The following is a 16,953-nucleotide window of genomic DNA, read 5'->3' as shown; positions in this document are numbered from 1 at the left end:
TGTAAGGGCAGGCTGCATGCGGGGTCAGGCGAGGACACAGCCCGAGAGCACCCGCCCCTGGGCACGCACACGCATGCGGGCGGGCACACACATGCACGTGCGCTGTGGTGCGCGCACACTAGTGCACGCATGCACCTGCCCCTGTGCACGCACGCCTGGGCGCACGCTGCCGTGCACCTGCACGCACGCACGCCCCCGCGCAGGCCCGGCGGCCCACTCCCTCCCACGGGGGCAGAGGTGGGGATGCAGCGTGGGGCCTCGGCACCCGCTCCGGCGAGGCTGCCCGCCGCCCGCTCTGGGGGATGCTGCTGCCGCGGTGCACGGCAGCTGCAGCTCCGCAGCGTGGAGGTCATGGGCAGCCCAGAGCTGGGGGGGTCCTGCGACCTCCACGGCCCCACAGCCGGTGCTGCCAGGTGCCGGCGACCCGCCAGGGAGGGCCGTGCCCCAGCCCGCAGGCTCGGGCGGCCCCTGCCATCGCCACCGGTGCGGCACGCCGCCCACACGGCCCAGCACACGGTGCCCGCGGCTGCCCCGCTGCAAGAGAAGACTCATTTTTGCTCTCCTTTTACAGCATCTACCACAGAAAGTATCTGTTCTAAACAACTTGTGAGGCAAAGAGATTACAATGCAAACATATTTTCCCATGTCACCACCTGTTTGAAGTGGGATGGAGAGGTAATAACCTCATCCCAAAGTGATAAACCTGCTTGCTAACAGGAGACAACAAATTACAAAGTACCTACTTTAACCTATTACTATTCACTGAAATGCTTAATACAACAATTTTCAGTTGATATCTCAACCAGAAAGTTGGCTATGTATTCATGCACCACATACATCAATAGAAGAGCATCTTGTCAGCTTTGCAGCTACAAATTGCAACTTAAAACTGTTTTCTGAATCTACTGTTGAATTGTAAGTGTAATTCCAGTTTGGTTATTGGTGCAAATCCGCTAAGTAGTGAAAACACTCAGATTTGGACCCACAACTAATTCTGTATCATATCAATTAAATGAGAGAAAGCTGTTGCCTTTTTTTTTTTTTTTGTCTGACACTACCTAATATTTAAGCTCCTAATTTGTTGTACTAGAGTTTCATACAGAGATAATAGGATTTAGGCCCAGGTAAAGTAAAAGTACTGACTGTTAACGCTTTCCTAAAATACCACAAGTTTATGAGGGTCTTTAGCCATAATAAAAACAAAAGAGGTGCCTACACTCAGTGATCTAATTTTTCTTTGCAGCTTTGGCTACCTGAAATGCTTTACAGTCCAGAAACACCCAACCTATTTTATTTGCTTAGAAACATAAAGCCAAAAGCTGTTCAGCATACTCATTCAGGCCCTGATGGGGAACTGGGTATGCACTAAGCAGCAGCTGAAAGGAGCACCAGAAATTACAACAAAAATTACCAAGTAGCACTTAACATTACTAAGATGAAAAAACGGACGTGCTGTGATTTAGTCCCTGATTTGTTAGTTATGTGCATTGGACAGTACTTAAGCTGTAGATTCAGGTTTCCATGTTACTCAGTTTTCCCTCTTCTTTGGATGGATCCTTAATACAAGAAAGGAGAGAAATACTTTTTTTTTTTCCTTCAAATAAGAAAAACGTCACTGTAAAAGCCATAGGAAACTGGCACAGGGACTTTGGAGCAGGTTCACTGAGGAAGCAACTTTTTAAACACACACTCTAAAACTAACTAGACCCCAAACTAAGCCACTACCCTTTAATTTAAGCCTTATTATATTCCACACCCAGCATCACAGAGAATGCCAAGGTGTAAATATTACTTTACACACACACATGCTGTATGCCAAAGAAAGAGTAAACTACTCCAACTCCCAGCCCTGCATCCAGTGGGTGTTTCATGTACAGCTTTGCTCATCTTTGCTGTACACGTTACCAAACTTCACTAGTCCACACACTACCTCCCTGCAAAACTCTCAAGTATCATATGCAAGAGGAGTGGCTTTGTGCACACTTATTTTAAAATTTAACAGGCTTCAATATTTCTGGATTTTGTTGTAAAGTATCACAGAAAGTCTAAATTTCTTGATTATAACTAAGCCTGGCTAGAAAACAAGAATTCCATTTTACTTTGTTTTTTGAGATTTCAACAACTGGTTGGGTTCCAAAGTAGAGCAAAAATTCAACCAGAGACAGATGGGATGTGGAAGACCAAGGTTCAAGCCCTCGGTCTGCATCAGGCAAACTGCCCTAGGCATCAAATTAGTCTAAATTCTGTCCCCACACCCCACCCCCCTTTTTTAAAAAAAAGTTTTAAGCTGAAATTTCATTTGAGACCTGAGAAAACTTTCCCAACAAGAGTTTGATCAGAACAGATAATAGCTGTGAAAGCTTTCTGTTAAATCAGCATTTTCCATTCAAAAATGGTTTATTGAAAAGTTCCTAACCAACTCTAATTATAGCATCCTTTTTAAACATGCCTGCGTTTTAGGCAGCATGTTAAAAACCCACAATTAAGCACGCCTTATTGTTACTTAATATTTCCAAGCTACTCAGATTACAACTATTAAATAAGATGCCTCAACAGACTTGGGTAAACCCAGTGAACCTACAGGCAGTGCCTTGATTTTTTTCCCCAACTTGTTTACTTCAGGTCCTGCTAATTCTTATTCGGTCTGTCACCAAACAGGAACTCAAGCGTACGCTGTTCACCTCTAAGCAAAATATTTTCTTGCATGGCTGCAACTCTTAACGATAATGAAAACGGTGCCAATGAAGAGGGGGCACAGCAGTGGGTGCAGAGGCAAGGGGCTCGCCTGAGGGGCAGCCTGAGGAAGAGGAAGGCTGGGACAGCAGGCAGGTGGGGAGGCGAAAGGCGGCTGCTCTCCTTGCCAAGCACTTTGTGCCCGCGCGGCACCCCGGCGTTCAGCCGTTTCAGCCCTGCCCAAGCAGGGTCCTGAAGCAGCAGGCAAGCGGCCACGGCCCTTTCTGGAGGCAGGCTGCGACCGCGGCCAGCTGGGGCTCCAGCCGCTCGCAGCACCGCTAACACCTTCCGCCGCTGCACCCGACCAGCCCGCTCGCCTCCAGGGGGGCCGGGTGCTCGCCAAAACGCCCCGCAGGCCGCGGGGAGGGCGAGGTGGCAAGGTCTGCCATGCAGAAAGGGGCCTTCTGAGATCAGGGCTCCTGGCAACGGCCAGTTTCACCGGCGGCTCTAGAACAGCCCTGTGTGTTACAGCCTTTTGGGCAAGAGGAGCCCCGGTGGCATGTTACGAAACTCTGCAAGTTCACCTCAGGAAGAACCCGGGCTGCGCAGCTTGGCACCCGCGCGGGCTAGGGCTACGCCCAGGGAGCCCTGGCCAGCTGGGAGCCGGACAGGAGAGCCGCAGCCCTCGGCACAGTCGGAGCACAACACGCCACAAAGTGCAACTACTGGGCACCACAGTCAGCTCATATTATACCCCATCACGACTGCAAGCACTCAGGAGACAGCATTTTAATCCTGAGGGCATGCTACTCCATCTGCAAAACCTGTCTGTGCAAAACTGAAATCCTTTTCTTTCAAAAAAGATAATGAAATAAATTATGGCCTACCTTTCCTATCTAATGCTAGTTTTGAAATCTCCTGAATTCTACCCTGCACTGCAGCAGATCCAGACAACGCGGACATACCTGATGACTCAAGAGCAACAAAATAGACCATTTTTCGAAATCAATAAGCTTTTTGGTAAAAAATAGCTGTGAAATAGCCTTCAGTAACTACTATATTATTTCAGAAAACAACAGTCTCAGAAAGACAAGACAAAATACAGAAGTTTCACATTCATGTATAGAAAACTCTTTTTACTGTAAAGTGTTCCTCTGTTATTCATTGACAGAGGCATGGTAATTGAATATAAAACCTTTTTCCTCTTCTTTTCAAAGTTTACTTGCACTTCCTACTTACTGTGCTGCTCTTTTAAAAATCTGTAAGCCTATTTTTTTCCCCTATATATTTTAGGATTCTTTCTTAATTTTACCAACTCCTAACAAAACTGCCACGACACGAATCCTTCAGGAAGAAGAGCACTTCATAAAACAATGTTGCTATACACAGGGGCTATGAACTAGAGCCCACAATGCTTTATCCAGACTTTCATGATGTCATGTCACTGTAAAACCCATTACATCCAGCAAGGTAAGTATCACTGAAGGTTTATGTGGATGTTATTTTTAAAGATTTGAAAACTATATTGGACTTGAAAATATCACTTATCTGGATTATGTGTGAATTAATGAAAATAACAGTAACGTAACTCCAAACATGCAACCGATACTCTCTTAGGGTTGAATGCTTGTGCACACATGTGTTGGAATATACACTTCAAACTACACTCACGGATACTACCAACCAGGCCTTTCTCTAACAGTAAATCCATGTGAGATTTTTTAAGGCACTTTTTTTTTTTTTTTAGTAACAGTATGTATGGACTACCAACTCCTGTACTAGCTATTCTAGAGCCCTTTAACGTACGAAGTTCTCCTGGGCTTCATCGTGAGTTTTGCACCGTTTAGTTAAAAAGAGAAGAGAGAATTCCCTTTAAGGCAAAACATCAGTGTTTAAACTGTGCTCATGCAGAGAATGTCTATCCCCTACACCCTCCTCCCAGTGAATCACCTCCAAAAAATGCTTACATTCCACCAACATGAGAGAGGGAGAGACGCAGGACTCTTTCGAACAAGGAATGTACTGAAGCCAACCTAATTTCTCTTAATTATTATGTTCACTTTCTATACCATGGACAGAGACCTACAGTTTTTTCCCAGTTGCCCTCTGTTTGAAGCAAGTTACTGTCATAGAGGTCCCAACCGCTGCAGCCCAAGCCTAGCCATTTAGGAAAACGCAATGGAATTCCCTTCTGGACTGCTACAGTTTTATCCAGAGGATAGCTTCTGAACAGAGCAATACAGTGTTTCCCAACCCCCACTACCTCCCCTATATCTCGGCATCTTTAAAGAGTACTCATATCATATCTACATCAGACATACTTTTCTCTTTCATTTTCTCAGAGCAGTTCCTAAGGAGTACAAATGAGACAAAGACTTGTTTTTACAAACATCAGAAAAGGCACCAGGTTTCATTCAAATATAATTTCATAAGAAAATACCTGACATATTCTTAAACACCAGGAATACTCCATTTCCTCCATGTAATACTCTGAAGTTTAAGATGAAATTTAATGAGAAATGAAGGAGGCCGCTGGTGCAGCTCTAAAGGCATTGTACAAAATGTGACCATTTTTATAAAATAAAAGCACACACAAAACAAGCTGCCACCAAAAGAAACATAAGCAAGGAATCTCTCAAAGAAAGCAAAATGAGTGCCTAAAGAGGAAAGAGGTGAAGGGGCAAAGCTAATCTGCAAGGAGAAGGTCAGCCTGATATACAAGAAAAGAAATAAGTATGTTTAGCCTGGAAAACAAAGGTTGACAGAAAAGCTGGAGTGTTTCCTTTCACTGACCCTGCCAAAGCCCTTTTTCATGGCTTTTAAATCACTTCCTACCTCCACTCCATCAATTCTGTTCCATGAGCTTCTTCAGTCCCACTGGCTAAATATAAGGAAGGACATAATGTTGCTATTACGCCACTCTCTTATTGTAAATGCCAGGATCAACCACTATCACCTTTATTGCTTTATTATGTATCTTCAAGTCACATTTTAATTGCCCCTTTCTTCACTTTTTTTTTTTTTTAAAAGGATATTCAGGTGCTGTAGAGGCAAAAATGATTTGAATGAACTTTGGGCCAAGCTGTTTAAACCTACTCCCCCAAACACTATCATTTAAAATATGCTTCCCCCATAAACACAATCATATCCCCTCACTACTGTAAGACTTTTCTTTTTGCTTGCCTGCTTTCAAAACAGAACAGACATGTCTGCAAACCCTGGTAAGTACAGGACAGAGAATAGTAAAAGCATAGATCTCCTGAACCTACATAGCTGACTGGGATTTCTACCAGTTACAAGAACAAGCCATTTTAACAAAATTGCTACTGAGAAAGGTTTTATAGGTGCATTCTCTCCAGTATGAACTGTTCCACTTTGAGTACATACTGGTGCAGAGATTTGAACCTGAGTTTCCCACATCCCAAAGTAAATGTCCCGGTGGCTTAACTACGGAGACAGCGTCTCCCTGACTCAGACACTCTTCGTTGACATGAAGCATAACACTCCCAACAGGAGACAGTGACACAGAGGATAACTCTGTAGCTCAGAGATTAGGAAACTCAGTTGGGATGTGGGAAATTTATGTTCAATTCCCTACTTACCTGATTTAAAGCCTGATCTTGAACTGAAATCTCTCAGAAGGTCAGTGCTGTTATCACAGGGGCATACAGACTGTCTTTTTCCCTCCTCTTTGTTCCAATAGTAATGACCTGGGTTATAAAAGGCTGATGGATCAGAAAAATGAGTAAGAAACACAGAAAAGAAAGTATGTATGTGGGGTGTGGTAAAAGACATAAGGAGAGATGCAGGAGAAGTGAAGTGAGAGAAACAGAAGAATAGACAATTAGAAAGGCAGAGAGATGTGAAAGGGGAAAACGCAGCTACAATTTGAGCCTAAAGGTTATAAATATAATTTCACCAAATGTGTACCATCACAAGCAAATTATTTTCACTCTAATTAAAGAGCAAGCAGCCTTATCTTGCTTTTTAACCTAAGATATTTTGAAATAGACTCTAAGAATTTACCATTTCTTAAGTGACTACCATCATTTTCCCCCTCCCCCTTGCCATTTTACACTTATATCTTTCTTATTCCTTCATGTCCTCAATGATTTGTTTTGGCCAATATGCCAAGATCTGGAACAAAGAGTTAAAGCCAAACTCACCTCTGGTTTTATGCATTTACACAGCCAGAAGAAGAACAACACTAGCGCACCTTATTCTGTATTTGTATAGATAACTAGAGAAAGTTACTATTCAGTGTGTTACGTCCAACAGTAACCATAAGTTGTCTAAAGCCATACAATAACCAACATTTCCCCTTACAGCATTTTTAGATGTACCTGAAGCTTCACAAGCATGACTTAATTTGCAACTTTTTTGGCTTACCTCAAAAGGTAGCGTTATTGGTGGTGGTGGCTTTTTCAGTTCTTCGCATTTTCTCTTTTTACATATCCGGTGACTAGTTTTGCGTTTCCTGCAACAGCTGCATTCTTCACAATTTGTTTTCCGCAGACAAGGTTCACAGACTCCACAACGCCTTCGTTTCTTTTTTTCTAGCATAGGGAGCAAAGATGAATATGGAACAGGGTAATTACAAGCCGGATTTGTAAGAGAGGATGGCCCTGAGGCCTCTACTGCTTCAGTGCTGTCACTCACGTTGTCCTGAACCAAATTCAAGTTTATCCCAACACTTTCCAGCTGTGATGAATAATCATTATGCTGCAGTCTTGAGTCAGCTGGCAAATCTACATTTATGGCTTTTTCAGAGGCAAGAGCAGAGATTTCTGTGCTTGAAGGCAACACTGAAACAAAACCTTCAGAGAATTGTCCAGAGCTTTCACTGAAGATTTTATCCACTGTGCTTTTTTCCTCATCAGATGATGAAGTGGGGACACTACCTGAATTCGAAATTGAAGTTTCTGCATCAATACATTTAACAAGCTGTTCAATTTCCTCCACTTCAATATTGTTTAAAGAGGTATTGGAAGCTGGTTCACATACTGAAAATATGTTTTTTGAGTCAGATTCTGAATTCTCCCTTGTACAGCTCAGATCAGAATCTGAGTTAAGTTCTTTGTGAACAGGTACGAAATCCATAACCAATTTTATGTGGGATTCTGTAAATGAACTTGAGCCTTCACAATGTAAAAGTGAACTTGATTCAGTGGTAGCAACAGAGTCGGAATTTGAAACAGGTTCTTTATTCACAGACTCTAAATCCCAGCCTGCCTTTAAGCAGGATTCTGCAAGTGAGCTTGAATCTTCTAAATGTTCTTGTGAGTTAAGTTCAGAGGTAAATACACATGTAGAATTCAAATCATGTTCTTTATTAGCTAGCACCAGATCCAACTCTGTTTGGACATGGGATTCAGCAAGTGGGCCCAACTCTTCTAACGGTACTGCTGAACTGAGGTCTGAGGTATTGACAGAGTTGGACTCGAAATCAGGTTCTTTACTGTTAGGCACCAGATCAAAGGCAGTCCCTAAGAGTACCTTTGAGTTTGATTCAGAGGTGATTATAGAATCAGAAGGAGAAGATGGAAGCACAAGCACTGCATTTTCAACAAATGCTTCGACTGAACTACCCGTATTGAGATGGCCGTGTGTCTGCTCACAGGGCAGGTGGTCTTGCTTATACTCCACCTCTGACACTTCTGTATTGCAATCAGCTACCTGACTGTTTGGAATGGAGTCATTTGTTTCAGGGATTTCTCTCTCTTTGTCTTGACTATCACATTTGGTGGCAGGCTCTTTGTCTGCACTGCATGGCATATCCTCTCCAGGAAGAGGAGCTAACTCATTTTGTGCTAAATCTTGTTTCAAAATGCTTTCGCCTGCTTCAACATTTTTTTCTTCTACTAATGCCAGGGCTTCTTGTTCATGTTTTTCCTTTGTTTCTAGCCTTTTCTGTGCAGCAGCTTTCTTGGGTTTTGCAATTGTTGGAGTTTGGGCCAATCTACGGGAGAATGATCTGTTACGGAGAGACATTGTAAAGCCATTGATGTTGAAAGAATCCTGGCTATGAAAGAGAATATTGTCAGCTTTCTCCAAACTCACCCAAGATGCTCCAGACAAGGTTCTGGTTACACTGCTCCTGAGAAGTCTACCTGATGAGCTCATGATTGGTTTCTTTTCTTGCTGTTTTTTCTTAACATCTTTTTCTTGTGCTGTCTTTTTGCATTTTCCAGAAGTAACAGCTTTTGTGGAAGCCTTTGTGGTTTTTTTCCTCACTTGACTAGTTTTCTTTTTGCCTTGGTTAGTTTTCCTTTTGCCTAACTCTTCCTTTTTGACTAATCTGGAAGGCCTTGCGTGGTGAGCCATGGCTGCTGAGTAGTAGAAACGTTAAGAGGGGCGATGGAAAATATCATGAGCTCTTGAGAGAACTTTTCAATAGAAAACTGTACACTCCCATTGCTGCTCTCTGTAGTGGTACAGAGTTAACTCTGAAATAGAAAAAGGTATAAAATACATTAATATAATCCTAATAAACCAAGGAAGCACATATTAAGCTGACCATTTTAAAATAATATTTAAAAGTACATAGGTACAAGTAGAAATATTTGTATCAGACATTAGATTTAATTAACGCAGAAGCTTTGAAAATACTAGTAGTAGATTACAAGACAGAAAACTTGCCCAAATGCCTCTAACACAAATGAAAAAGTGAACAAAGCTCAAACGATCAGTCAACATCACATATTTATTGTTTTACATTAATTCTTAGAAGCTTGAATTTTTTCGATCTTATGAAGGGTTCATTTACTCCACTCCACTAAAAATGGGTAAGATTTATCCATGGACACACTATTGAACATAAAACTAACACCTATCTCTATAATGACGACGCAAGAAAAAGAGTAAAGCTGAGTTTATCTAGTATATGTGTGCATTCACACACCCTCACAGAAGAGTCTCTCCTTCTTTTGCCATCCGCAGGCTGCCTACCATGGTACAACTCCAGGTAAAATGAAAGAAGTAACTAGCTCCACGAAGACGGCTAATTCACAGCACTGCTCAGAGAAGAGCGGGAACACAGAAGAATAGCTCTTCCAAGTGTTATCACCTGGGTGATGTATCAGCACAACATACCACATCGCAAGCCTTGGTCCTGTTCTGTCTGGCTATACCAAAGAAATGTATTATGTAAGCGACTGTCTTTGCTCCATCATTATGACTACCATCATATTTGGCTTCAACAAAATACTACAACGTTTGTCCTATGTATTTGTCCGCAAATACGACTGCAATGCAGAAGTCCCCAAATTTCCTAAACACAACCTGTGTATCTCAGAGGATACAGCGGATACCCACATTCTTCTTGCTCCTAAGTAATTTCTTTCAAAGTAGGTGGTATTTTTTACATGTAAAGCAATTCTCTAAGTACATAGTTTCTACATGTGTGCTTTTAAGTACCTATGGAAGGCTTTTAAAGCTTTATTTGTCTATTTGAATAGATCAGATGGAAAGACAAGGGGCACCCTAAAAACGGGAGCTGTCAGATCCAGAGCAAGACTCTGTAGTCTGAGACAGGAGGATGCTTTCCCTTCCTCATCATTCCTGTGAATTCCTTACGTCCAAAGCGAGTCACCTACAGGTCACTTGCACCCCACTGCTGCAAGGGGGAAGAGGGGAGGAGAAGGAAGGAGAGAATAGGGAAGAGGATGATGTCTGAAACACTGACTTTGAGAGGAAGTAGAAAAGGGAAGATGAGTGCTGCTGGGCTCCAGGCAACACCACCTCAGACAGCTGGCGAGCCAGAGTGCACTGCCTCAACCCCATCTCGAAGGCGGCAGGGTAATCTTACAGAGGCTGCACTTACCCAGAGCCTGGTCTGGGCTTTCGCTGAAGGCTGGGAGAGCTACACCAGTGCTCCACAAGTGACAGCTGTTTGACGTTACTACATCGGCCAGGTCCGGCTGACAGAGCAAACGAAAAGGCACAGAGCATGCAAAGAGCAGCTCTGCAAGCAGAACAGACCCCTGGACCACAGAAACACGTCTCTAGCACGAGCGGTGCTAACAGCTTAGGACCGTCCACAGTGAACAGCGCTGCGCTGCACCCAGATAAGCTCATCAGCCTGCCGCCAGGCTGGTCTAGCGCAGCCAACGCGCACTGGTCTCTGCAGAGCCGCACGCTGCTGCAGCTCACGGCAGCGGCTCACTCGTGCCGAGCAACAGTAAAGAACAGCGGAGCCAGGGAAAGTCCAGTCTATGCTTCTGCCTTTCTTGCAGCCTTAAGCAGGCTGCCCACCACTCCACCACTGTATTTCACAGTTAGCACAGTACAGACCAAGGCTAACGATAACTCCCCAAACTCTTTTAGAGCAGCTTATTTAAAGCTTTTTTGCAGCCTAGTTCTTTTTTATTCAGCAGCGGTAAGCTGACTGAGCTTGTATACTACAACATATAAATGAAATATCTCATCTAAACATGCTCTAATTATTCTGTACCACATATTCATATTATATAAGCATATCAGACTAACATTATTACTGAGACAGCAATTTTCACACACTCAATCAAATACCATTTTAGAGTCAGCAGTACTGTAGAAGAGAAGGCTAAACATGCTTCCAATGTCAGATCAGAACATAATGCCTATCACATGCACAACAAGCAAACTAACAACATCCCTGTTCCATCACAGCAAAACATCCAACCTGCTGAGACCAAATATACATATATTGCTAACTGTGCATAATACTTCAAAGGCCACAGAAAGGACCTGAACAGCTCCCACAAGAATGTTCTATAAAACCTGGACCAGACACTGAAATAGCAAAATAAATACAAAGTTGAAATTAAGGTAATTGGAGTGCTTTCCTCCTACTACTCTCTTCTGGTGTGGGGGAAGAAAGATATTGCCATTACTGGTCATTTCATGAGCTGAGTATCAAGGAGGGTATCAGAATCATGCCAACAGGTCCATGAAATATCTGCTGGCAGCCTGCAAAAAACCACCTAGTTTCTTGTTTTGATGAGACTGGGCTCTTCATTCCAAAGAATAGCCTGGAGGCCTGTAAAACCAGTTGGAAACAAGCAGCAGGCAGCATATCTGTAGCCATTAGTGGCCAGTGCTACATAACAGTAGTAAGAGAGGAAATGCAAGCTACTTTCAGAGACTACAGCCAGTAGAGCAAGGAAGAAAGAAGCCAAACAACAAGAAGGGCCAGGCAACATGGGAATGTGTGCATGAGGATGGGACCAAAAAAGAGGAGATAAAGTTTTTCCTCTTTATCAACCTTGAAACAGAAGAGGACTGATGAGAGAAAACAGGAGATCAGCGGAAACAGTGACTGAATTTTTGAAGATACTGAATGTGTATGAAGCTTTTTTTCTTATTACTTTTCTACATAAACAGTTGCCACTGCTATTGTGGAAATTTGGGAATCATGATCTTCAAAATGATTTATAACTTAATCTTGTAAATGCTAATGCTTTATTTTTCTGCCATTATTACTGTGTGATAATAGGTCTTTACTTGCATTTAGAAGTTGCAACCTGATCACTCCAGGACTGAAGTACTAAGATCATCCCTTTTTTTTCCTTTTTTTTCTTTTAACCCCAGAAGAGACACCTGTCTGGCAAAGAGGTAGAAAAGTAACAAAGCCAAAGTGTTGCTTCTTTTCAGGGCCTAAAATTAGAGGCTGGTTGAAGATCTCTCTTGGTACACAAAGAATGCTGATATTTGTAGGAAACTGTCAGTCATTTAAACAGTTTTAGACAAGGTGGAAAAGGCCGTTAGCATCTCTCGCTCAGAAATGACAACACAGAGAAGTAAAGAGAACAGCAGCAGCTTTACCTGTTTTGTTCCAATCTCAACACTAAAGAGCTCAGACTTTTCTGAAGAGATCTGGGCAACAGATCTCTAAAGGATTTTTTTCTTTTTTAAATACTGGATTTCAGTTTTATTTATCTGGGACTCTGAGTACCTGACCTCCAAGGTAATTCTGAGCTCTTGGGAGAAATGCCTGTTGGCAAGGCTTCTCTTAAAGAAAGCCCATAGTCATGATGAATGCTGGTCTGTCACAACGATCTTTAACTGCTGGGTAAACACTGTCATACATGTTTTAATGAAAGTTTCTAATATAACTCAATTACATTGTTATTTCTTTGTTTAGTCTTCCACATTTAGAAACACAGTCTTATGTAGCTACATGCTCAATACTCAAGTTTTGTTTTCTAAAATACGAAGATATATTTTACCCTCCTTTTTCCATTTAAAGGACTGGTAATGACTCCACGTTGATGCCTGCAGCAGTTGTAAATTGCCTTATGTCACTTTCTAAGGACAGCCAATAGCTCTACCACATTAGTCGCCTTTCATAACAAGAAATTAATTACACTCCCAGAATGTTTATGCTGACATAGCATGGCTGTCAAATATAAACCTCATGGGTCAGTGTAATAATTTGTCAGTTCTTAGCATTCTGGAGAGGAACATAAACTTACTTCAATGCTTTCATCTGAAAGCCAGATCAGCTGGGACCTACAATATCCTTCCTGAGAGCAGAGTAAGACGAGTGTCTCTATGAAGTAAAATAGGTAGTGGGTACAGGAGGGTTTTGCAAGGAACTGCCCTAGACAATAACAGTGCATGCTGAAGCTGTTTGTTACTTGAGCTGAATTCTCTCTTCCAATTCATGTGCAAAATCAAAAGCCAGTTGTAAGGACAGTTGCTTAAGTTTTGCTCATTCACAGTAATAAATCTGAAACAATCCCACTGACTGCTTTAATCCTCAACAAATACTGCGAAAAAGCAAATGAAGGGCTAAATCTTTTTTAGTCTTTACTTTGTCAAAACTCCAAACAAGTATAATGAGAATTTTGCCTTCAAAATAACTGCAGAATTTAACCCCGTATTACTGGTATGTCTCCAAAAAAAAAAAAAAAAAGAAAAAAAAGAAACAGTTTCTCTTATTTACTTTCATTTTCTTTACACAAAAAAAAAAGCAAATTTTCCTTTTATAAGCAGCATTCATCAAAATTCTGTTTCATAACTAGAGTCTTGTTGGAAGATGGAAAAAAGAGAGATTAAAAGATGTGTTCTCATAAAATGGTGGCAGTTTTCTTATGACATCATGAGAGCGAGCAAGTGACCTCTGAAAAAACACAGCTGCATGGGAAAAATCACAAAGCTAGGACCAGCACAGTCTGGTTTCACTACAGTCAGATGCACTAATTAAATACATTTAGTTTCTGTATTTAGGTATCTTTTTAAAAGTCACTTGAGACCTGCCCAGTGGGGAAACAGGACCTGGAAGCTTTCATAAAAGCCACTTAAAAATAATATACAGGTCCCAAGCAACATGGGCCACATTTAGATTTAGGACCTGTCATAACATCTCTACAGTCTTTAACTGAAAAGCATCTAGAGTAGCAAATGCTCTAGAGAAAGATGCAAGAGACACCACAGGGGAGAGAAATCAGAAAGTCTGACCTTTACACTAGATACAAAACCACCTATAAATATATACTTTTTCATAGACTTTTTAGAATTACATCATATCATTTGGATATTCTTCTCAGCTTTATGAACGTCAGCCTGCTTTTCAATTTTGCTAAATTCCCTGCATCAACTGATTGCTTTGTATAACACTGTATATGAAAAGAAGGCAAATGGGTTCAGAGGAGGGAATTAGCTTTAATTTTCTTTTTTGCCTCTCCTTTTTTAATACTTGAGCATCCAYTTGATTTTGGTTAAGAAATAAAAATGAAACTTCTTGTCTGCCTTCTCAGTACCCTGAATTATTGGACATACTGCCTTGTAAAGAGGCCTCTCTCCCTTTCTAAAGCAGGCAGCCCCGTCTGCTCCAGCTGCCTTGGCAGAGGCGCCCTCTCCGGCTCCCTGTCACTCACCAACCACGCAGCCTCTCCGAGCTCATTCTGCAGTGCTCTTTCTGAAGTGGTGTTTCTATAATCTCACGCACCTTTCAAGAGGACTGTTTTCTATTTTACTATGTATGTGTTTTCTATTTTACTTTCCAGGATTACAGCACTCTTAAGGTAAGCAAGCACATTTTATCCACTTGTATTAAATCTGGACTTAGAGTAACACCTTGCAGGAGTATAACTGCAAGTGTGGGACAGGCATTGCAGGATGCCCACCCAGCTTCTCACAAAGGTGTACGCTCAAAGCATAATCCTTTTCCTGCTGAAATCGTTAACGCAAGATGATGTCAGCCGATCAAGCGCCCAGACCTTCATCCTAATTTTTGTCCTCCCTGGACAGAGAGGACTACCTCTGGGCTTGAAGGGTAAGTCTGGATGAGGCAGGGCTGCCACCACATCCTACTTTCTTCGAATGCATGAGCAGCTGGGGACTGCTGTGAAACATGCATTCTCGGTTGCACTGAATTAAGAGATGTCAATATTTAGCAATTTGCAAGGTCATGACTTCAGCATACACCTTGGAGCCTGCACAGTGGATATAACAGATAAAACACTGAAAAAAAAATTCCCTTCATCCTAGTTTAGGGAAAGCTCATTAGAATGGTAAAAAAATATATATCAAGGAACCACACATACTTAAGCCACAAAAACGGATTAAACCTCAGAAACGCTGGCACTAAAAATCCATTGGAAGACTCATACCACGTGTGCAAGTACCATCCATCCTACCCAGACAGGAGTGTGAGTCTGTTTTAACTTCTGTTCAGTGCAGCCAAACACTGCTCTTAACATGGGAAAATGCTAAAAAAWAAAAAGATACCAAGTAATTTCTACAGGCTCTCCAACTGAAACCCATCCCATCAGAACACTCCAGGTACTTTGAATTAAAATAAACAAAACAAAACAAAACACAAAAAAACAGCTAATCATAGTTGCCTAGTCCCCTCTAATTCTGTATTGAATGCTGTTTTAAACCTTGCATTTCTTTCTGACAATATTTGACCCCATTGTTTGGGGACTTTGCCTTTTCTTAACAAAAAAAAAAAAAAAAGGTAACCAAATCACCTTATCTCAAACTCAATTAAATGAAGGGGGAGGTGAAGGGAAGAACCTTCAGGCAAAGATTAAGCCTGGAAAATTTCAGCCTGAAAGGTGTTTTGAAATGTAAGTAACTGAAAACACAAAGCAGGATGGAAATGCTTAGGCCAGTTTTAACAACCACGGGTAGCATGCCAGCCATAATAAAACACCATCTATAGGGATTTTGAATTATTACACCTTGAAGATTTAGGTCTTACAGAAATCATAAATATCAGAAAGGTATTTGGTACATCTCACCTTGAATTCTTCCCTGATTACCTGCTTCATCTAACTGAGCTCATGCTTGTTGATTCCACAACCTCCTGTCTAGGAGAATTAAGCCTCATCCTGAGAGCAAATCACCACTACCCTTGTGCTGCTAGAGAAACTGCTTCTGAAAAGCATAAACCAGCCTTTTCCTTTACAGTCAGGGTTGATCAGGCTACCTGCCCAACTTTGCCCAGAGTGAGAATAAACTCAATCTGTACTCTTAGATAGTGTTGACTGACATTAATGAGAATGAGGYGACCACTGCACGGAATAGCCTTCTGCCTCTCCACAAGAGTACCTTAAAAAGAGTACTGAGCATAGTCAGTAAGAGTTACTATTTGGAAGATTTTTTTTTATTATTATTTTCACAGATTTCTCCATTGGCTTTAAAATTCAAAGACACACTCTTGACCTATACACCATTCTTTTAAGTCTGCTTTGCCATGTTTCATACATCTAATGCTGCAAGTGCACCTTTGTTCAGTTCTACTATTGTTACACCAATGCTTCTGGAAACAGAGCTCTCCAGGCAGATCCCCACCGGTACAGCTCCCTGGCCTGAGGGTTTATAGGGGCCGACACACACGGGTGCACACTGACATCAGTGTGCTCGCGCCCCGCTCTGGGTGCCCATTTGCACCCTGCCTTCTCCCCCTTAAAGGAGGAGCATCTCACCTCGTTGGGCAGCTGTTTTGTAGGCCGAGATGCAAGTGATGTGGCCTGCATCGCTCTTTRAATATTGTTGGGGCGCACGATAGGCGGGGCGCACCTCTGTTGACCGCTGCTGCGTCAGATCCCCTTGCAAGCCCAGTACGCCCCACTGCTCCTTGGCGTTAGAGGCCGTACCTGTGACACTAATTGTCCCTGGCTCCTTACCGGTCCATTGGGCAAACCGCATCCTCCTCCCCGGGCTCCCGAGCCGTGTGCCGGGGACGACCACCCTCAGCTCGCCGCCAGCACCGAACTCCCGGGCTCGACAAGACGCCAGGCCGCAGCCTGCCCCTCAGCACCCGGCAGCAGCCAGGGGCCGCAGCCC

At 42.5% G+C, this 16,953-nt stretch overlaps 1 protein-coding gene across 5 annotated transcripts in view; it reads right to left on the bottom strand.

Annotated features, from left to right (window-relative positions):
* The window catches only part of TET1 (tet methylcytosine dioxygenase 1), a 93,471-nt gene that overhangs the window by 65,815 nt on the left and 10,703 nt on the right, over nt 1-16,953 (bottom strand). For 4 of the 5 annotated variants that reach the window (XM_026059927.1, XM_026059928.1, XM_026059931.1 and 1 more), the window contains exon 5: nt 7,063-9,119. In XM_026059927.1, the coding sequence (XP_025915712.1) occupies nt 7,063-8,997 (1,935 nt within the window). In that variant the 5' untranslated portion in view covers nt 8,998-9,119. Of the gene's footprint in view, nt 1-7,062; nt 9,120-16,793; nt 16,902-16,953 lie in introns of those variants that run through there. The other variant, XM_026059930.1, reaches the window with a different exon arrangement.

Source organism: Apteryx rowi, unplaced genomic scaffold, assembly GCF_003343035.1.
Source record: "Apteryx rowi isolate R43461 unplaced genomic scaffold, aptRow1 scaffold_162, whole genome shotgun sequence".
Taxonomy (NCBI): Eukaryota; Metazoa; Chordata; class Aves; order Apterygiformes; family Apterygidae; genus Apteryx; species Apteryx rowi.
This window is presented reverse-complemented; position numbering and strand designations above follow the sequence as displayed.